This window comes from Falco punctatus (assembly GCF_963210335.1).
Source record: "Falco punctatus genome assembly, chromosome: 4".
In the NCBI taxonomy this organism is placed as follows: domain Eukaryota; kingdom Metazoa; phylum Chordata; class Aves; order Falconiformes; family Falconidae; genus Falco; species Falco punctatus.
The window spans coordinates 111,590,953-111,614,020 of NC_137583.1; the positions used below are offsets into that span (position 1 = coordinate 111,590,953).

Sequence of the window (23,068 nt, forward strand, 5' to 3'; positions counted from 1 at the left end):
CCAGACATGATCATGACATAATCACGACTTTGCGATCTGAGAAACGCTCCCCATCTATACAGGGCTGGGGGGAGCATGAACTTCTCTTACACAGAAATGCCAGCATTTTGAATTGCTTAATTCCTAAATGGGACTTTTACAAGGAAAAATGTGTCAGACACAGCAGCAGATCTCCTCCACTGTCCCTGTATGTGTTCTAGATAAAACACAGAACAGGAAATTGTGCCCTGTTCCATCTCCTGGCCACTCCTGCCAGTTCCCAAAGATGTCTGTGCATGTCGCTGAATTCTGGCCCTCGTGGGCAAAGATCTGCCCATGACTTTTTTTGTATCGCTGCTTCCCATAAACTTCACAAGACAAGTGTTAGACGCCCCCATCTTTTGGTTCGCTTCCCTTAGATTTATCTCTGCAACTAGTTAACCCAAACTGTATGTAGCATGTACCTATCAGCAGATGATAGAGAACTCGTCCTTCTGTAGCTAGAATAACACCACAAAACTTTTCCTGAGCATGTGGCTCATATTCTTGGAGATTTGACAGTCCAAACTTCATTTGCAAGTGATACCTGGGCCAGCCTCTTTGCAGGCAGTTCTATGCAGGCAGGTTCGTGGGGCTTTTCAGAACGGTAATAAGGTTTGTCCAATGAAAACAATCCTGTGATGGCTTCAAAGCACAGCTGTTATGCAGCTGGATGACAGCTTGTTTGCATTTTGGCAGTGGTTCACGCATCTCTTCCTTTCAGCTCTTGGTTATTGCCTTGCTGCCTGCTATGGATGCTGCAGTCGTGCACAGAAGGCTGAGCACACGTGACGGGGCTGAATTACTGTCGGTACCTCGTGCCTGGCTGCTTCAGCAGCTTGCTTAAACTTCAGCAGTGTGATTTTTGGGGCTTTGTAATTTAGCAATGCCTCTTCACTCCTGGAGATGATGTAGAAAGTGGATTAATCTTTGTGCTGGGCTGCTATGACCCGTCTTGCCTGGCAACTCAAAAGTTGTTGTGGTTGGTGGTGAGGGATCAGATGCAGCACGGGAGGTCCTGAGGACCACCGGTGGAGCCGCTTTTGTAGTCACCCCGAGTTAGGCTGTACCTCTTGCAGTCCCTTGTGGTCAGGTCATCTCCTGCCCTAGCAGCTCTTGGTAACCAGCATGACTGAGAGTATCCCGTAGGTCACCTACCCTGGTGACAAATGGTCCAGCTCTGTGAGGGGGCAAATGAGGTTTAAACCTACTTTTGCACATCGCTTTTCCCCCCAAAATACATATTGGTTATAATCTGGCAGACATGGCTCTTGGCAAACCAGGCTTCCCCCTCCCCAGTGCTTATCTTTTGATTTGAGATGAAGTATGCCAAGACAGAAGCTCTGCAAGCCTTCTAACACCAATTTTAAGAGAACAAATATGGAGCAAAAATCTGCTCTTGAGCTCTGTACATCTAGAGGTGCTCCAGAAAAGGCAATTTTGAGATTGCTCTGGATTTAAGATATTTTACTTGGGTAGAAAAATCCAGTTTGTGATGTCAATAGTGAAACATTTGAGTGTCTGGAAACAAACCTGGTTTCTGAAAGGTTTCATGGTTATCAGGCCTTTGGTTAATAGTGTCAGGCATTGATCTCTAAGCAGCATCAGTTCCTTACAGCACCTGCTCTCTTCTCCTTCACTAGCTGTGAGGGAGTCTGCAGCACAGCAGTGAACACGTTACCAGTCTTTGCTAAACTAACAAGTGTAATATTGCCAATAAACGTTTTAGAAAGACTGGCTCACGGTTATCTCTGGGGACAGCAGAAGCCAACTGGCTGGTGAGCTACCAGTAGGCTTTCTGCAAAAGCCCAAACTAAATTTGAACAAATAAATATATAATTGAGTCAGATCAAATGCCTAAGCTGTTTCTGTGGTCAGTGTCTTAAGATTAAATACTGCTAGCTCACAGGTAACATCTGATGTGTTTAGTTCTCTGAGAAAGGCTTTTGCAGTACTTAACACAAAGACCCTCACTGACGTCTGGGTGACCAGCTAAATGGATGTACACGTTGTAGCTTCTTTTAATGCTACTATGGTGAGACAGAAGGACAAAGATACTTATTTCTCCACCAGATTTTTACTGGAGAGTGCAAAAGGCAGCGTAGCCTGTTGCCTTAATCTTGTTGTTTAGAAGACTTGATCTGTGGTCTGTTGAAGTTTATGAAAGAAGCAACACATCCAAATCTCCATTTCTGCGTGCCTACAGCCCAGCCTCATTGTAACCGAGCCCCCCTAGCAGCCTCCCTCTCCGGCCCTATGGGTCAGGATCCGTGAGGTGCTGGAAGGCGTTATTCAAGCATCCTACCAACTTCTGAGTCATACTGTGACTTTGGCCAAGTCCCTATCATCCTTGTCTCAGGCCAACATGTTATTTCCTCATTTTCATTCTTGAAGGACTTAAAGCAGACTTTTTTTACCTTTCCTTCTTCACTTTCTCTCTAACCTTTATTTTCATGTGGCTTTCCATAAAGTAACCATGGTCAATAACTACTCAACTATGATTTATGATTATTATACTCCAGCAGTGCACGAGTATCCTCAGAGAAGCTTAAATTCCATGGCATGAAATGCTGTACGAAGTCCCTCTTCGTTGAGCAAACCAGGCATTTAATTAAGCAATGGGAGGAAACTACCATCTATGTACTACAGGTTGTAACTATGCCACATCTAGGAAAGAATACAAGAGCTAGATCAAGTCATGAATACTTCTGCCCCTCTCTCTGTGGGGGAGTTATGACATGGTCCTCAACATGAATGACTCTTCGTTTGTGTAACAACGGGAAATGACTGTAACGGGGAGACTGGCGTGAGAAAGGCCAGTGTGAGATCTTAGGGAAGAGGAAGGGAGTATTGATTTACCAAATCTTTCAGCAAGTTGGTTTTATCCACTCGCACTCATTCTCCTATATATTTAATTCATTCACACTTCATATATTTCAGATATTCACGAGCACCGAGACACACGAGACCGAATGGCCCGGCCAGGACCGCTCATGCTTGACACAAAGGAGCCGGGACGCCGACTGCCAAGCCCAAGGTTCCCCTTGTCTGGAGACAACGGAGTGACTTCTGGATGGATCTTTCCTGTCCCTTAGGACCCATCAGCTGGTTTGTGGTCGTCTTTTACCTCGGAATCCTGCTTACTTTGTTCTTCGTCACTGACAGGCCGGGTGGCGGCCCATTGCCTGTTTTCAGTTTTCGGCGTGCTTCCCGCGGGGCTCACAGGAGCGGCCTAACTGATGCTGCAGCCCTGTTGCCGTCCCCCTGGGGCCAGGGCGCTGGGTCTTACGCTGGCGGCTTGTCTGTGTTGCGGCTGTTTTCAAAGCGTAGGTCTGTGGCCTTGACATAAAGAGCAATCCCTTAATTATTCTGCTGGGAATGTTTTTTTTGTGTCAACAAAACGGGCAATTCTCTTAGCCCTCTGTGCTGCTGCTCCTGCTGGTGCTTGCACACATTGCCATTCGTGCCTCGTTCATACAAAGTACGACTTTCTGTTACAAATGTCTACAGCTGCTGTAGGTATTCCTGATCCCCTTTTACTAGAATTTATTATCTCTCTAAAATATACATCTAATGCCACACACAGTCTCTGACAGCAGGCAGATGAATGGTCTGTTGAAATGTAAATGAAGCTTGTAAATGTTAAGGTATCGCATCCAGTGAAAAAACCCTCTAAAATCTGGGGGGGGCTCCATCTTCCGTGGCTGCTGAAGCACAGACTTATTAAAATGCAGAAGTAGGTATGAAATAATTAAAACACTGACGTGGCTGATATAAAGAGCTTGAAAAATAAAATTATGCCTGCCAAAATAGTAAATGGAACTGACAGTATTTCCCATGACGGGTGCTGAACAGTTTTGGTGCTGTGAAGTTACCGCTCTAAATTTCTCCCCGTTGTTAGTGGGAGAAAACCAAACCACTCAGAGTTTAGTATCTTCTGGCTTATGCCCAGCAGTGGAAGTTATATGTTATCGCTGACAGGTGGCAGAATCCTAACGTTACCCTGAATCTTGAAGCTGATGTTTGCTGGCCCTGATCGGTGCTGGGTCCAGGGTCAAGAGGTGCTGAGGCTGCACGTAGCGGCCAGTGTTACAGCGAGCTGTACGGGACAGCGTCAGACAGGGAAACGAAGGATATGCAGTAAGGTCCCCAATTAGTCTTTTGCAGCTAGTTATTAAAAACCAATGTTGATCAACTGAAAACTGACCAGCAGGAGCCTGCATGCTCCTGGCTTTTAGCCTTATTTTAGCTACTCACTATTGCTTGGAAGTAGAATCTTAAAATCTGTTCTTAGTAACCTTGTTCTTTCTGCAATCAGATTTTTTCCTGCCTCTAACACAGAACACCCATGTATCAACCTAATAACTTCAATCAAAATGTTCCTGATTTTCTAATGTCAAATATTTGCTTATGTGGTTCTAGGTAGCTGAAACGCTGAGGACTCCCAAGCTGCAGCTGAGGTTTGCTATATGTGTATATACATATACACTACTGATATCAAAGCTGGCTCATTTTAAATTTGTTCCGATAAACCTACAGTTCTGTACTGTATATGTACATTTATACACACATAATGCACACATATATGCTGCAGGGTTTCCAGAATTAACTTAAGGCAAGCTAGTTTGGCTACCAATCTAATTCCTGCGGCAAGCACAACCTTTCCCATGAGTTATACACCAGTTTCTTGATAGCAGAGACACTGCAACTTGCCAGGTAGCTGTTGAGAAAGGTTGGTGCCCTCATGTTTTATCAGCCTTCAAAAGTGCTGGTTACTCTGCAAATGCTGAAGCCTGCCTCTGCCAGCTGGGCCGCCTACCCTAGCGAGTGGCAAGAATAAGACCTCATCAGAAAGCCGATTAAATGCCTTAATGTTTAGGACTCCTACGTTACAGTAAGACACCCACAAAATGACCATGGAGAAAATGCATTGTAACCACTGGTTTATTATACAGGAAACTCTGCAAGTACTAAATTTACTATAAAAACATGCAACAACCAAAGAAGCAGGAAGGAAAAAAAATGCCTCCAGCGTGAACAAGGTTAAGAACCATTTGTGCAAACTGATGTATTTCTGGCTTGGAGCCAAGTGGGGAGAAAAAGAAATTGTTACACATAGATTCCCAGAAGGTGTAACAGAAGATGCAGCACACTGTTGGAGGCTGAAGTATGTCAAAACCAAAATTAGCTATTAGTCGTTTCAGATCATTTAAGCAGAGTCTGCTCATAGGTAGCAGACTCCACAAAATTCTAAACATGGAAGCAATCATTGGTGTCTGTGCAACTTGTGACAGTAGGTATAAACATACTTGATTTATGAAGGGGGAAGGTCGCTTCAGCACACATGTAAGGATGCTGGCAACTTGACAGCAGCAAGCTTTAATTCCATAGAAGTATCTTTTCACTGTCATTAAAATTCCCATCTCTGAAAGTACCACTACCAGAATAACTGATTTTGATCAAACACAGTTGTACAAGCTTTATGCACGGCATATGTGAATTTCTTTCATTTTTTTTTAAATCCAAACTCAGTATACTTTGCCAATAAAATACTATTTTATTTTTTGTCACAGCCACACAACAATGCCATGTTCTTTATTCAGACAGTATATATCTATGCATTTGTTTCCATGTAAAGAAATACAACAACAGGCTTTTGGTCAGTCTACCTATAGCAACAGCTGCTGCTCCAAGACAGTTATTTTGCATTATCTGCAACTCCCTCTGCAACTGAGATGGGCCTGCTCAGCAGAACAAGCACAACTGCACATAACAATGACGTGTTTCTGAGGTAGGAATATCTTAACTGCTTTTAAATCATTAATTTTTTTATCATTTCACATACATATTACAAATAAAAGGGAAAGTTGGTTACAAACAAAAAGGAATACACACCATCTAGGATTAGTGTAAGAAAAGACCATTGTGGAGGTAGAGCTGTAAACCTGTGAAGCTTACAGCAGGAAAAACTTGCCATGCTCCCAAAAGCTCAGGCTTATTTCCCCTTGATAATGGTTTTAACTGGAAGATGTAATCAGTTACACCAGTAACAATAACAATGTAAAACTCTCCTTTAACTCCATGTATCGAACAGCTGTAACTGGCGTGCTGGAACTCTCATTCTCCCCCATATTCAGGACATTTTTAACATTAATTTTCATATACACCTTATTTTACATAAATACTCTATCAAAACTTTCCCTATTTATATATGATTTTAATGTTTATAGCTTACAAGTTGTCTGTCAAAAAAATTTAAGAGTGTAGAGTGGATTTATCTGTGGTTTTGATATAAAGGCAATTTTACCACAGAAAGTTTTGATTTTTACCATGGAGCAAAAGGGTAAAAAAAAGCCACCTATAAGCTGGGAACATGGGTTTTGGCTTATCTAGGGGGGCAGATGGATGTTATCCTTCCCATGAACCCACAGCTTTGTGCTCTTGCTGGAGAATGTGCTAGTTCTTCCAGTGTGTTGTACTTCTGCTCTGAGAATGAAGAATGTTGCAAGAAACAGAGAGGGAATTAAACAAGACAGCTAAGGCCTCCTCACGCTGAAATACAGCAAATCTAAAAAATTCTGGATGGAATTGGTGCTACTCTGGAATTAAGGTTTAATTTTAGACTCAGAATATGGTATATTAAATGTATCCTTCACAAAATCATAGCATTTGCCCTGAGAGTATGAAATAATATTTATTTCTTTTAGTTTACAGGTTGCAATGTATTGTTAGGGATGAATTAAAAAAGTTTGACACCAGGAACCATACTTCTCAAAGCAGCAGTTTTAGTTAATTAAACTGTTATCTTTCTTGCTTCTTCTTGAGTTAAGGGATATAAATTAGTCTATATAATTAGTCTGTAAATAAATGCCTTCAATTAGTGTTACTCTGAGGAGAGGAGAGCTTACCTTCTGCAGAAGAGAAAATTATCTTTTCTCTTTTGAGGTACTTGCATTTCCAGGCCTCTGTGAGTTATAGGAAGCGATGACTATTTGGAGATGTCAGCTCTTTGTGAGGTGTAAAATCATAAAGTACAAGGAGAAATCATCAAGAATCGTAACGGAATTCAAAGTAGACTCCTGAAATCTGTTCTTACAAACCTTCACACAGTACTTAGAAAATCCTAAAGTTGAAAAGTAACAGGCTATCACAAAGGCTGTCTGAACGCCCTCCCTGCACATGTCTGTCTCTGGACTTACTTCTCTGAAGGTTAACCTGAAATTCATTGCTTCAATTTACAGTAATAAGGTTTGGAATAACTCCCACATTGGTTTAAGTTACATTAAATCACTGCCAGATATTTGACTCCTATTTTAACATGATTTGTCTGGAAATATACCAAAAATGAGTAACACAGTCATAAGTTATACAGTATTTGAGTCCAAACTATTAAGTGCCCACCCATTCACATTCTAATTTATGATTTTCAATGCTGTCCTTTTCACTGGAGTCATATAAACCAGTGACTAATTCCCACCATCAACAAATGTCCACTACAAATCAGCAGTAAGAAAAAAAAGGAAAAAATACACTGTGCAATGTGCTCATTCATTGTACAAATGGAGCTTTCAATATGCAGCACCAGATGTTCTGTGGTGTGTCTTACATGAGCCTTGGGAATGGCAAGCTTTGTAACAGCATGCCTCCAGTCTTCTCTAGAAACAGAAAGAACAGTTTAAGGCTTATAGATAAAAAAACCAGTGTATTTTTATAATTTAAAAATCTGTTACGATGGGTAATGACCTCCTAAGAATACAAAGAAAATGGAACAGATAATCCCATGAATATTACTGACCACAGGTACAGTACATAGAGTGGGCTTGGTGAGTTAGCAGGAACCCTATTGAACCACTCATAATTTGAAATCCTTGTAATGAAAGATGAAGGGAAGGGAGGAACAATCAGTTAGCATCTTAATCCTTCACCTGTATGCAAACTGACTTTCTAACTATACATTTCCTAGTACTGAGATTGGACTGGCTTTAAAGGTCTACATAGAAAGGCTCTTCATTCCTTTGTAAGAGCACAACCTAACTTTAAGAATGACAAACATACATAAAAATGCAGAGTACTTGTTTTAATAATACAATACTATTCTTAAAGCAGATCTTTAGCCACCTAATCTGATCACCACCCACCTTCCTGAGAATATTTTTCTCAAGATTACAACCCGCCTGTCAGGCTACCCGGCCTATTTCATCAGTGTAAGCTCCTCAACCTCAGCAATGTGGGCTGCTAGCAATCTTTTCCATAATGTTTGCAAGAGTTAGACATGCCATAGTTTCTTTGTGCAAAAGATATGCTTGAACACTGAGCTAGATCTCAAAAATCTGGATTTTGTTCTTGCTTCTGTAGGTCACCTTAGATGGGTAAGTTGCAAGGCCATCACTTTATTCCTCCGTTTCTTCATCTGTAAAATGTAAATATGTAAAATAATAATATTCACTAGCTTTTAAAAAACATTTTAGAATATACACTGTTAATTATCAAGCAGTGTGGATTCTCTCATAAGTAACACACAGCTGCTAATACGACTTACCCACTTTCATATTAGCATCTTTATTTAAACGTTCACTGTTCTTACAGCAACATAGCAAAACACTCATTTTGTCTAACAGCAATTGCAAAAAAAAGCTTTTATCCAGCAGAAGCGTAATTAGAATAGTAAAGGTGATGAGATCGTCACCAGCTTTCAGTTTGAGGGCCCATCTGGTATTTTAAGTTCAAGTAACTGAAGTAGCAAAACCAGTTTCCAATTCAAGCCTGCCCTCCGCTGGCTTTAATGAAACACTGCTGATGAATTTTGCATCAATAGCATCTTCCCGTAATGAAGTGGAGGAACTAAATTAACAGAAACTGATACAATTTATTGATTGAGAACTTCAGTCAGCATTTCTTTTAAATTTTTTTTAACAGTAGTTTAATTTTAAAATTTATTTTTAAAGTCCTATATAGGCTTCCTGGCAGATACTTGTTCTTCAGGATTTCAAAGCTCACCAGCATATCAGTGGCTGGAACTAATACACAACATGGGAGGTTACATTCTGCACATGGTTTTAAAGACATTTCATAGAAAAACTACAGAAAAATATTTTGCTATGATACAATTAACGATTTTAATACATAGTGCTATACGTAGTAGTGCAGTACTAATGTCCTAAAAGAGACCAGTATCTCTAGTCTAGTCCTCTGTCACTAGAAGCAGTCTTTCCCCCTAAGATGTGGAAGAACAACTTTTATTACCGTGTTTATTTTAGAAAGAACTTCCCATCCCAAATCCCACAGGCAATTAACTCGCCTCTTAACTCAGGAGGACTCATTTTCCTTTCTATATTTAAAATAGGAAGGTAGTTGGGGGGGATGGGGGAAGTTGTCTTAGTTATACTTACTCACATAGATTCATCTAGCATGATTTCGACCCCTAGGTGACATTTGTGTCTGGAATACAGAATCTATACCATTGTGCACTGGAGGATTTGATCAAGCTGAAAAGCCTCAGATTCATTTATCTTGTCATCTTCATGCTTCGTTACACTTAACAGCATCTAATCTCTTCTGACTGCTACCTTAAAATGAGTAAAATATGGTTTCTTCAGATGTCTACTTAATATACACTTGAAAAAAAAAAAGAGAAAGAATTAAACTATTACGGAAATTCCATTTTACTTGGACCTGTGTGCCTAACAGACTTTATGAAGCAGAACATAAGGAACTTGCAGGGGTTCCTTGAACGTCCTCTGCTAAAATTCTTGCTGCAATGGCTATCATTCAATATAGAACCTTTAGGAGTCCCTATAACATTTTACAGGAAGCGGTGAAAGACAACTAATCTGTCCTCACTGTTTTGTGGTGGGGTTTTTTTTGTTTGTTTTGTGTAGTTGGTTTCTTTTTGGTTTTTTTTGGTTTGTTTGGGTTTTTTTTTTTTTTTTTTTGCTTCAGGTAGGAAGCTATACAAAAATCTACTGAAATCTCATTAATCACTCCAGTGGGTGCTGGTACAGATTGTGCTCTTAAACTGGATTTCTGCACTCCCAGGAGATTACTGTTTGAGATTTTTAATAATCCTAACTGAAAAGCAGCAACACTGCCACACTGAAACGCTGATTCTTTTCCTGAAAGGTTACTGGTGTTCTGGTGTGTTAGTGGAAGGAGTCTAAGATGAACTTACAGATATGTTAATTAAGCTGTCAATACATAGAGAAGAGATACTTGTGTGCCTACTTGACAATATTTTAAAATGAATAAAATCTAAAAACATTTGTCTGGGCTAAATATGGCATATGATTATGCTAGAATCGACAGAGTCTGGACAGAAATTATGTATGAAAGACAAAAAGGACAGCATTTTAAGAGATTAAGGTTTATGTTCACAGAATAGTAAAAACTTCATTAACCATGAGTTGCACTTCATTTAATCCTGATAGCGCTACACAAGACTTGCAAAGGAAGATCTTTCCTTGATCACCAACCCCCAGGTATCTGTGAAAGGCCTTAATTACTCCTCATTATAATACTAAATTACTGATTGTAACCTTCCGCGTGCTGGAAATCCGAGCTACTGAAAAGCGAAAAATAAAGACAGGCATAAATGCTGATACTTTTGTCAGTACCAGTTTGACTTCAGGTTCTGGAAGGCAGCTCTTCCTGGAGGGTCACCTTTAACAGAAGCCCATACGATGCATCCTGAGCTGGGCGAAAGGAGGTGTGAACTGCTCCTTGCCTTGTTGGTGATGGTTAGGCCATGCTGAATCAGGAACGTGACTAAAGGTTTGTCCTTAAGTTTCTGAAGTCAATTCCCCCAAAGCTGACAATCAAGATAAAATAATACCTACGTTCAGTTTATCTAACTGGTTTGTTCAATATTTAGCTATACTGAGAAAGATTCAGTTTATACATATACATGACATTTACTTTGTTGACTGGGTAATCTTACCCGAGATCTGAAAATATACGTATTTTAACCTCTTGTATTATGCTCTGGACTCCATAATTTGCATTACAAGCTGTTAAAAAATATTATAATGACAACACTAAAACCTAGACTATCTTTGAAGCAAGAATTAAAGCTATGCTTTAAATTTTATTTAAATTAAAACTATGCTAAATTAAAATTTAATTTATACTTTTATCTTAACAAACACCCTTCCTCTTTTGGAGGCACCAAAGGAAAAGGAAACTTAAGGATATACACAGTAACTGAAACTATTTTTTTTAGCAGTGACTCAAGATAAAAACCAGAACAAACTCATATTCTAGCAGAAAACCCAGACAGACCTGTTCAACATCCACCTGGTGCATTTCAACTCAGAGGTCCTTCTTTTTGCTTTACTACTTGTTTTCTCTTTGCTTATGATCAGGGGCTAATTAGTATCTTGTTGTTGTTGTTGTTGTTGTAGTAAACATTTAGCTTGTAAAATTTGAAAGAGTGCATCCAAAAGTGCTATTGTAAATCAGTGAAGTGAATGCTGTGCATCAATCAGTTACTATTTTTAAGTATTTCACTGTCAGAAAAAGTCATTTCAGCAGCATGTTTTGGTTTTTTAGATGGATGCTAAGAAAGACTATTACAACAAATGCTCATTGAAGACAGGAAGCAGAATTTGACTTTTAATTACAACTCTTATTTTTCAAATACTCCAATTTATGTTCTGTTTCAAAAAGAACTATTTCGTTTTCATGTGCAATGCTGTCAACTGATTGCAAAGACATACATTCTTGGTTTCATGGTTGGCTCACCTTAATAAAATGTACTAAGGCCAGAATTAGTACAAAAATAAGTATACTAAGAGCAAAGACTTTTGGAAATCAGAATATATTCACTGTTTTCCTCACCTTGTTTCAATCACAGTAAAAATTTGCCTAGAACAAGCATCTCTTAAGTCCTTTAGAATCGTTGTAGTTATGTGTTGTTATAGTAACATATTCTTTAGCAACAAAAATCTACTTGAGATCTGTTGACAAATAAAAGGTTTAGTATCTTTAGAGGAAGATCCTCCTAGAGCTACTGAAACCTTCACTGCTCAGATGCCAAAAAAAGCTTAATTTAAAAACAAAGATTGAATAAATATGAATATTAGTTTTGGCCTCAGAAAATCCTTTAATCCATCAGGTTTTTGCGTATCATTGAAAGTATGCAAGGAATCAGATTATTGTTTTCATCCTCGGCCAAATACTGCAATCATAAAAACATGTATTTAAGAACTGTTGTGTTTTTAGAGGAACTACCAATAGTAAAAGGTAGCAGTATCTTTAAATGTAACAATTTTCATTATTAAATGAAGATGGGAAGAATGGGAAAGTCAAGTTTCAAACAACAACAAAGTTTTGCAACAGGTAATACTCAATTTTCAAGCACAACAGCAGTTCTTCTCAAAGGTCTCTAAAAGCATTTGATGAGGTTCTGTTGAATGCTGTCTCACCTCAAACTGCTGTGTCTCCTTCACTGGCCTTGGGAGCTGTAATGAAAAATAATGAAATTATTACTGTTTTGTAGTTAACTCCACATTACCACCCAGTTTTCGTTTATTTTTAAATAAATAAATTTTGTATTGAATATACAGAATTACTACACTTTGCTTTTTGTTCCTACCACTCTGGTCATTTTACTAATTTTCTTTATAGGCATCCGACAATACCACTTTTCTTGGAAATATCCTGTATCAGACAGTGACTAGAGTACAGCCAACAAGTATCACACAGAAATTCATATAAAAGGGATTGTAATCTGGACAGAAATTTTTTATATGCATCACTGCTCTGTATTTCAAGTATATTTTGAAAATATGTGAAATACAAAACCTCATGTACTCAGATCCAAGTAATCTAGGTCTTAACAACATTCAAGAGAAATTTTAGAATTCTGACATTTCCCACATGACATAATTGGACAGCCTTAGTATTTTTTTATTTTGACTAAAGGGATTTCCATTTTTATTTGTCTCTCTGTGAAACAAAGGAGCAAGGAACACTTGCCAGACCCGTAGTACTGCAGAGTAGCTGTGATTTATTATACTAAATGAATGGGAATACTCAAATGGAATGGAAGAAAAGGACCATCATTAAACAGGGCACAATCGAAACAGAAAGGCTAATCATAATAATAACATGAAATAGAACATGTAGTCATAACATACTACCAATTTCACTGACAACGTAAAGGTTCAGCCTGTAATGGAAATCTGTTAAATACATCTTGCTTGTGTCCTTGTATTATTTATACTGATTTACAGTGTAATCCTGAAGTATGAAATGCCTACCATAGTATCTTTGAAATCTAAGTTCCTCCTAAATGGGATAAACTCAAAGTTTGTTCCCAAGCAGATGAATTTAATGCAGTTTCTTGAAGGGGAAATCTGAAAAGTGAGAGTGGTAAGAGTATAATGGAGCTCTGCAGTGACTTCCTGTGTAGAGTTTACAGAAATTTTCCACAAACTTTTAATGTGCCACTTCACTTTGCCTCCCTCTTCAGCTCTCTGAGTTGCATGCACTGTTGCACGGCTTTGTAGTGTGTTGACATAAAGCTTTAGAGGTCTGCAATTCTTTAATGTGAAATCTACCCTTGGCACCAAAACCAGACAACTAAAGTCATCAGACTGAGTGACATTATTTCCCTGAGCCAGAGACTCATGCTTAAGTGATTCAGTCCTGTTTATAAGAATCTCAGTTCTCTCCTTTACTCATAAATCCGAAACATTAATCTGGTTTACAATGAGTGTTAGTGGTATTAATATGCTATGAAAACACAGCACCTGCAGAATTACTGCTAATCAAGTTAATAAAACAGGAGGGATTCATGTTCTTGTCCCAGTTAAAACCTCTGTGATTTTATTTTATTGTTGCTGCTGATCACACAAACTATGAGGCAAGAGAAATTCAAAGAGGTTTTTCGTAACAAAAAAAATGTCAACATATATGGTATTACTGTCTTTTGTCACTCCAGCAATTAAGGCTCTTTCTTTTCTTCTTTAATGAAAACATTTCAAGTCTTCATTATCAGCCATAAGAGAAAAAGAATAAAATAAATCCAACATCCTTCACGGAAGCATTACAATAAATTACAAATGTGAACTAGTGCCCACAGCATGCCTACCACATCCTACTTCTATCTTCTCCAGGCAAAGCTGCCTCTATCAATTTCTTAGAGTGCCCATTTCTTTGGGTATTACTTCTCCCTTCAAAACAGCTATTGTTTCATACCTAAGCATAGGCACCTTTGGTTTTAGGGGCTAATTTTCAATATTTCAATTATTTGAATAGTGCTGTCCCACCAGACTGAACTTGCAGGGAAGATGACTGATGTTCTCTTAACCCTCTGGCTGAGTCAATAGCTCACCAAAGGACCGTTGAGCTCTCAGACCCTCTAAGATCCTAGGTGCCACCAGAGCCAAATAAAGGCACAGAACACTTCTGGAGTCAGTACAAACCTTTGCTATTGGCATGCTCTGGGTTTTTTTTTGTGTTGTTTGGGGTTTTGTTTGGTTTTGTTTTGTTGCGGGGTGGTGGTGTGTATGTGTGTTGCGTTTTGGTTGTGGGTTGTGGTTTTTTTTTTATTGCAGATATGATACAGATGCACGTTATGATGGAAGAAATGCTGTTCTCCAGTCACTTTTCTTAGTTTACAAATACCCTTTCTCAGCTTCAGTCTGTAACACTACATAAATTCAGACCATTAGCTATACAGAATAAACTGCTTTATTTGCATACAAAACACATGTACTTGTGCTTTTCTAGGCCACAGCAATGATTTTGTTTGCAAGAGAACTGTGGCAAAGAAATATTTATTTTCTTGCTGTTGATTTCCTGGCTTCTATAGTTAAATAAAGGAAATAACCTACAAGCTTTTAGTCAAACGTCAGAATTAGCAAACATGAGAAATGAAAACTATCAAGGAAAGCTGCTGTGCTCTGAAAATTACTCCTTGACTTTATGTGAAGGCAACAAGAGAATCACCTGGTACACGCGGCACACTTGTGAATATCCTTTCTCGAGAACATCCACAATAAGAATATATTGTATCACATGTGACACTGTTAAACCAATTTATACTCGAAGGAGACAGAGCTGTCTAACCGTTGTTCAGTAAATTTGACCATCTGAATCCTACTTACACTAAAATTACAAGCATTTTAAAGAAAAATACCTTTCAAATTTAATTCCAATGCGGTGGGTCACATTTTACTGTAATATTTTGTGAGAGATCATGAACAAGCTGTGTGCTGTAACAAACAGTTGCTTTTGTACATTTAGAAAGAACAAGCTGTAACACACACACACCGTTAACTACACTGTGGAAGCAGATCTGATTTAGTCTCATCTAGAAAGGAAAATCAATGTAATACAAACTGCTGAAAAATAGGTTCCTGCAGCAACCACTTCTCTTCCTTTGCAAGGGTCAGAAAAGAGAGCTCGTTGGTTTGACCTTTTTCTCTTTTGAGTATGACAAACCATTACTGACAAATGAATGTGCCACTTGCACTACACTTTTTTGGAAGAATAGTAAATTTGTCATTTTGAATGTACACAATTCTACTCATGAGTGTACTAGTTTGAAAAGTTTGACAACAGTGATACACCAAAAAACCTGAAAGCTAATGCAAACCTACAGATAGAAAGACTTGTTACCTCAAGTTAGAATTCCCAGCTCAAATGCAAGACTACCCCTAAAATAGTTTAACAATAGTTATATAATATTCAATTTCAGGAGCAGAAATACAGCAATCCACTGATGTACAAGTACCAGGCCAGATACGACAAAGTAGGAGTTATGTGACCACATTGGTAAGTACAAACTCGCCTTTAATACCATGCAGAAAAAAGCAACAAACAGCACTTCAGAGGCAGCTCTGTCTTTTATGGATGAAATATCTGTATTACTAGTTGCCCATGCCTGCCACAGAAAAGTCTTCATTAGTATGTTCCAGAAATTCTGGATTCGTTAATGGAAGTATTCCATTAATCTGAAGGTACTATTTCGAAGTAACACCACCTTGGTTGCCAAAAAATGAACTGGAAAAAGCCCTACCTGCAAGATGATACTGGCAACACTTCATTTTTAAAGCGAAATGAAGATAACTAGCAAGTATTTTTCTACCTATCCCAGCAGCTTACCTGCTGCAGGAAGAGTGGAGTAAGCCAAACTGATCAAAAACTTCATCAAGCAAAACTAACCCTCACAAAGTCAATTGACACAACACGTGCTCCCATTATCATCTGTCGCTATCTGGAGCACACTTTGTTGCCCCTAATGGCTAAGAACGTATAAAGAAAATATGTCACATGGTCATGTCATATGCCATTTGACACGAAGGCATATTCTTTTGGGAAAGGTGTAGGTTCACAGTCCAGGCTTCCTACTGATGTTCATCTGCTCATTTGCTTAGGGATAAGCTATTCCGTTTATAAAGATGCCACTCACAAACTCTAAGCCTCTGCTTTACTTGTTAGATATTAAATGTGTCTGTCACATGACTAGAAATATCGATGTATCTCATCAACACGTTTAATGCGCATGAAAGTACAGTGCATATGGACTGGCTTACAAAAGGAAAGGCTATTTGTGCATTTGGTAACACAGCAACATGTTTATGCCGCCACAACACCAAAATACTTCTTTATCCCCCACATTTTGATTATTGGTAGACTTACCGTGGCAAAAGCAAGCCGCAGACTGCTAGAATCCTTCACATGGCTTGCAGCTGGCTACCTGTCCATACCTGGAAAGCAAAGAGCAAGCTGTAAGCTCATGTTTTTATCATCCTGGAATGGCAGAGCAGGCATCCACAGACTGAAAGAGGAAATGTGGTATTTGTGTAAGAGATATTTATTACAGCCCTGGATTCTATTTTGGATCTAAAAGCACCGACAAAATGGCTACAGAACTTCAAGTAATTGCCTTAGGCAAACCAATACATAACATGCAGAGCTTTAACTGTGTCTGGTCAATAAATCACGACTAGGAACAAAACTGAGTAGGTTTCTGCAGCGTCACAAGGACTGATTTCTAAAAACTTTTTTCAGAGTTTCCATATGCAATAAAATTCCCTCTAAACTATGACTGGAGTTTGATGTAGTTAACACGGGCAATCCGTATCATGTCTGTTAAGTAACTCAGCCCATCAGCAATACTAGGAACCTGAAGGCCTGGCTCTGGCACTACAGCAGAAGGTAGCAGGAGGCCTGAGAAAGAATGAACACGGTACAACTGCGACACAACTCAGGGAGTCGAGGGCAGCGCCATCACGCAGCACGACGCCCCGCAGGCAGCGGTGCCAAACAGACAAGAGCTCGGTGCTTCGGGCACTGCAAGGGGCCCTGGCAGAGGCCACTCAGTCACTAGATAGACAAGGAAGGGCCTCGGTACTTACGGGGGCTCTGAGTCTGTAAGGACAACGGGCTCTCAGCGCTATATTGGCTTTTTTCAACGTCAGGTCTGAAAGCAGAACGCCTCTCCCCATACGGGCAGCCCGGCTTTCACCGCCAGAACTTGCCCGACCCTCCTGCGTGCTTCCACAGGCCGCACACCCCGCACAGGCACGTCCCGCTCCGTCCAGAAACACTTCTCTTCTCCCTCCACCGCCACCTGTCACTTACCAGACGCCACGTCCCAGCCTCCAGAGGGGCCTGCGCAGCGCGCGTACCTCGACACCTCCGGGAAAGAAACACGAACGCGGGGCCCAGAGGCAACACTAAGGCGGCCTTGCCCCCTGCGACCCCCGCACCCCCCGCCCGGCGAGCCGGACGCCGCGGGCGGCCGCGCATGCCCGGGGGCGGTGGCGAGCGGAGGGGCCCCGCGGCCGCCATTTTCTCGCCCGTCTCAGGGAAGGGGCCGTCTCCTCCCCGCGACCCGGCGGCGGCGCCATGGAGGCCCGCCCCCCGCCGCTGCCGCAGCGCTACCCGGGCGGCTGGGCTCCTCCTCCTCCGCTCTCCCCCGCCGCCGGCATGCCGAAGCTCAGCAAGGAGGCCAAGCAGCGGCTGCAGCAGCTCTTCAAGGGCGGCCAGTTCGCCATCCGCTGGGGCTTCATCCCCGTCGTGCTTTACTTAGGTCAGCGGCGGCCGGGGGACCGGCCGTACTGCGGCGCGGGGGTGGCGGTGGCGCTCGGCGGCCGGTGGCGAGGCCGAGGCCGGGGCGGCCGGGCGCGCCCCCCCCCCCATCCCGGCCCGGCCCGGCCCGGCAGTGGGTGCTCGGGGCGGGTGGGGGGGTGAAGGGAGCGCGCGCGCGTCGGGGAGAGGCGCCCGGCGCCCCCGGGCTGTGCGGGCCTCGCCGCGCGTGCGCGGGCGGAGCGGGGCTGAGGGCCCGCCGGTGAGGCGGCCTGTGGGAAGCGTGGGGCAGGGACGGGCCTTGCCCTTGGCCCTGCTGCGCGGTGGCCCTGGGGCGCTTGGTTTCTTTCTCTTTTTTTTTTTTTTTTCTCCTTTAAAAAGCTTTTTCTGCGCCCTCCCCTGCCTGGGCGCTGTTGCCGCGCTGGGGCGCGCTGAGCCCGCGTACGCGGTGAGGAGGGGGCGGGCCCCGCGGGAGCGGCCCGGGCCTGCGCCACCGGGGCGGCTTGGCGGCGAACGGAGCCGTGATTTAATCATGGCGTGATTATCGGTGACCGACCGGCCTAGCTGCCAGGCTGTGTGTTTCTGGCAGTAGGGCGTCCGTGTGCGAGGAGAAAGCTGTCTGCGGGCAGGAGCCCCTTCGTGGTGCCGCGGGGGTTGCCGGCCTCTGCCCGAGGTTGAATTTCCAGCTAGGTGCAGGTCACAATCTCTCCCGAAATGGCGTGGCTCCTGTTTCCGAACTGCTGTGGAGCATTCAGGGGATGCTTTGGTATCATGCCTGGTGCCCAGGGTGTATTTCACTTGCTCCTGTCATGGGTCTGGCTGGGCATCACCGCCACATGATGGCTGTCCTGCAGAGTTTGGGCCGTATGCCATCAGCTGTCCGTGTTACAGGGCCTGACCTACTTAAGACTTCCACTCCCTGTTAGAAAGCGGGTTTGGATTCCCACCACCGCCACCACAACCACCACTTGGGAGTAGTTCTGCCTGAATCCTTAAAAACCGCCGAGGAAGACTATCCTGGATGTAGCTACTTAAGCACATGTGCAGTAGCCGTGACACGCTTGTTCCTTTCTTCCGTGGCAAGGGGCCCCAGGAAGGCTAATCCTTGTGGTTCACCTGGTTTATTTTCTGCCCAACTCCAGTGGGTCTTTCTGGAAGAGCATCTAAAACAGGCAGGCACCTCTGCCTTGAATGCAAACCTGAAGGAGGGTTGGGAGCTTAATGTAATTACAGTCAAAGCTGATAGGTTGTTTTAATTAATGGAGGAGAATGCAGCCTCCAATTTGAAGGGCTTTGATTGTTCACATAGTAGATAGCAATCAGGAGAAAGTTGGTCTTTTCAACAGTCGCATACAGGCTTTAACAACTACAGGTAAAAGAGGCCACTTCAAACACTATGGAAAAACACTAATTGGCAGTATTAGGTTTAAGTTTAATTGCACTTCCATTTTTAGTTTGTCACTTGTTTTTGGGTGGGAATTGCAGCAGTGTTTTGTGGCCTGATTTTGCTCTTGCTGAATTTTTGTTTTGATTTTACTTTTATGACGGTATCTATGAATATGGGAAATATGCTTTTGTTCTCAGGGACATCAGAAGAAGTAAGTTAAGTCATGTAAAGCCATGTCGTTATATTTGAAGTTGCACTGATATCAGGGTACCTTGTATACTTCTGTTACGTAGCAGTGAGAAACTAAGTTGTAGTAGTTTAGCTTCATAACTCCAGAAAATAAGTGTGCTGTTCCACATCTGCATTGCCTTCTTACGAATTTGTCTGCTGTAATGAAAGGACATTAAGTGTAAGCAGATGGGAAGGAGATGTGCAGGTGCCACTTTAGCTTGCCATAGACATTTGGAGGTGGCATTTACTCAAAGTCTAGAAATGGAAGAACTTTTTTTTGTACTGTGATTACAATTGAATCTGGGAGGGAAGGTGTGATGCAGTGGAAGGGCCGAGGCTACACAGTCCTTGGTGTCACTGATTCAAGGTAAATTTTTGTATTGACCCCTGTGTTTATGAAATACATGCTAAACTAAACACAGGCAAGGAAACTTTGGGAAATTTTGAGCTTTTAACTTTCTCTGAAAGGCTTTCTAGGTTAGCATAGGATGCTCAGGGGACGTATAAGGGAGCCTGGTATGTGCATGTGCAATTATAGGTAATTGGTCAGGTTTTGAGTGTTTTTGTTGTATTTTGTTGTAGTTCTTTTGCTTTGAAGTGGCTGCCCCTGTTAAGTAGGTAAATTAGACCAGTACAGTTTTGTTGAACCTGGCTTCCTTATTTGAAGGTGCTGGGGGGGAAGAAAAGCCAGAAACATTCACACACACAAAGTGTAACTCTTAATATAACTTCAGGAATTTTAAAGCAATTTTGCTGGACAGTATGGCAAGCAAAGAAAGTGGGTGAGGGTGCTGAATACTCTCAGATCACACAAGGTTGTCTTCAAAGAGTTAACCTGTTCCCCATGAAATTACTAGAAGTTTTTTCGTTAACCTTCATGGCCTGTGTTTCAGGTGAACTGGCATTAATTATTTATTTGCAGTAAACAAGGGAAATAATGTATTTTTTCATGTAACATCCATTTTTAGATAGCAGATGTAGGAGAGAGTGTGTTGAACAGTACATGAATTGCGTGATTACACTTCAAGACACAGTTCAGAGGGCAAAGATATTTTATACACTGAACGTTCAGTTGCTTCTCTAGCATTAGTTTGCTTTAGTGAATTGGTACTCGAGTCATTAGCTGAGGATGAGCTCTTTGTTATTAACTCTGTCTTAGTTTTCCTGGGTGTTAGTAGGTTGATAAATACTGTGTTTCTTTGCAAGCTTTAGTACTAGATAGCTTTTCAAAAAGTGCCAGTAAAAATGGGAGATGTTAGGTTCAATTGTATTTGACATTTAGAATTCTGTCAGCCTAAATTGAGTGAACTGTTACTGAAATATTTCTTCTAAGTTCTGCATTGGATGTCGTTGCAGAACATTGCCTGTTAGGACTCAGGATGCTTGCTTATACCAGTTGTAGGTGTCACTGTTGGTACTGCCTTTCTAGGTTGTTTTCTAACCAACATTTAAAAATCGGCCTGGTTTTGTGTTGTGTTGGTATGTATGTCTTAATCTTTGGGGTAGATAACTTTCTCCATCTCACATAGCTAGTTGGCCCTGAATTTTAAGTCAGATAAAGATGCAGGTAAGAATTAAAAGCAAAACAAAATTGCCCTGTACACTTGTATTTATTTTCTCTGCTTTCTAACCCTGATAAGAATGTGCAATTTTTATTCAGGTTGGTACACAGCTTCATGAATCACAGTTCTCAAGAGGTCTTCTTTTTTTTTATTGCAATTTAATGGGCTGGAATAATTTGATAATGATTTAACTATGTCAGAATTTGCACATATTTATATATATGTATGTTTCACTTCAGGTTTTAAGAGAGGTGCGGATCCTGGAATGCCTGAGCCAACTATCTGGAGGTATGTATTGGTTCCTAATGTACATGCAAACCCAGTGCAGGAAGTTGCCATTTTGGGTGTAACCTCTGGACAGCAACAGTTGCACACATTGCTTTCATCCATTGTTTTTGATTGTTTAGGGTGAAAGCATAGCAGGTCATGGGTTTTGTTTCTTCAGAAATCCAGACAAGAAGACAGCAGAATACAAGTTATTGGGAGGGCCTTTCTCTTAATCTTGCATGGCTTTTACTATATGGGACATCCTGTACCTTTTGAGTGGACACTAGTCTGTTGTAGAGCAACAGTTTATGCAAGTTTGTGCACTGAGGAATAACTTTTCAGCTTTCTAGCATGAGTTTAACAAAACCCAATCTCTTGCCTTTGCAAACATGGTAGTAACACTGCATAAAAGCTGCATGAAGTAAAGGGCTGTATCCTTCAATGTTAATCATTGTCTTGAAGCAAAGTGCATTTGCTCACATCGCCTCTTCCTTCTGGAACTGTTTAGTGCTGCAGCGTCATGACATTAGTAATACCTGAATTCTTGTGGTATTTGAGTTTTACTGGATGACTTCCATGGGTGAGACAAAGTTTTGAAGTGTGACTCTTCTATTTTTCTTGAAATAATTTTGGTTACTGGGCAGAGCTAGGTATTGCTAAGACAAGTAATTGATGGACTGTATTGTTTGCAAAGTCATATATTAATGTTCTAGCTTCACATAGTTATAATGTATAGAAAACCCCTTTTTAGGATTCAGTGATTCAAGGGAGTTACTTCTAACAGTCAAATACAGAAAAAGGCGTCAAGATCATGTTGCAGTTTCATTAAAATCCTCTGTTGTCTCAAGGACTACCTTGCTGGAGGTTTTTTGTTTGTTGACACTGTTTCTATGTTTAGCTTCAGTAGCAGTTTGAGACTTTTTCCTGGTTCACTGGGCGTGTCTCTGCACACAGTAAAGTATGTGTTGCATACCAGAATGTATGTACGCAGATACCAGAAATGTGTTTGGTTTAATCTGAAGCTTACAGATGCTCATTTTTCTAAGCACATTGATGTTCTGTAGACTGAAATTTTACTTTAAAGGTGGCATTATTTCAGTATTTTGGGGGCTGGCATTTGTTCCGTACGTTTACAGGGCTGTTCCTCCAGGCTTGTATTTTACAAATATCCATTTAAAAATGAGTACATGCTGCGAATCTGACTTCGGTTTCCTCCCCCCTCCTCTTCCAGTCTACTTTGGGGATGAAGGATGTGGTGGTCCTGTTCTAGAACCAGCCGATGGACAGAGAAAGTGTCTGAAGATACGTACATTCCAGAGGATGAGGTGGACACTTAACACCAGCTGGCTCAATCAGCTTGCTAATGACATAGGTTGTACATACAACAAAATGGAATTTATATGGACCTAACTTATTTGCATTACAGTGTAATTAAATAAATACAATTTGAATGGTTACGCATTTGTTTTTAAGTCTTTACATAATTAAAATGTAGCAATTTTTATTACACGAAGGATAACCCGTTGTGTGAGGTTTTGGGTTTTTTCCCCAAAATATGATGACATAT

General features: G+C 41.2%; 1 protein-coding gene and 1 long non-coding RNA gene across 6 annotated transcripts; one reads left to right on the forward strand and one right to left on the reverse strand.

Moving 5' to 3' along the window:
• Nucleotides 1–4,946: 4,946 nt before the first annotated feature.
• On the reverse strand, nt 4,947–18,043 carry LOC308061779. Of its 5 annotated transcripts, XR_013927350.1 has the most exons (5): nt 17,608–17,817; nt 16,663–16,730; nt 12,438–12,473; nt 6,927–8,428; nt 4,947–6,499 (listed from the first exon to the last, which is right to left on the reverse strand). It is a non-coding gene; the product is annotated as an uncharacterized lncRNA (long non-coding RNA). The 5 variants fall into 5 exon arrangements; XR_013927347.1 differs by lacking the exon at nt 17,608–17,817 and adding an exon at nt 17,911–18,043 and having other exon boundaries at nt 4,947–8,428; XR_013927348.1 differs by having other exon boundaries at nt 4,947–8,428; nt 17,608–17,828.
• On the forward strand, nt 17,850–22,958 carry TOMM7 (translocase of outer mitochondrial membrane 7). Its single transcript, XM_080382215.1, has 3 exons — nt 17,850–18,058; nt 21,474–21,522; nt 22,733–22,958. The coding sequence occupies exons 1-3, from the start codon at nt 17,875–17,877 to the stop codon at nt 22,746–22,748; spliced, it is 249 nt and encodes an 82-aa protein (XP_080238341.1). The 5' UTR covers nt 17,850–17,874; the 3' UTR covers nt 22,749–22,958.
• Nucleotides 22,959–23,068: the final 110 nt, after the last annotated feature.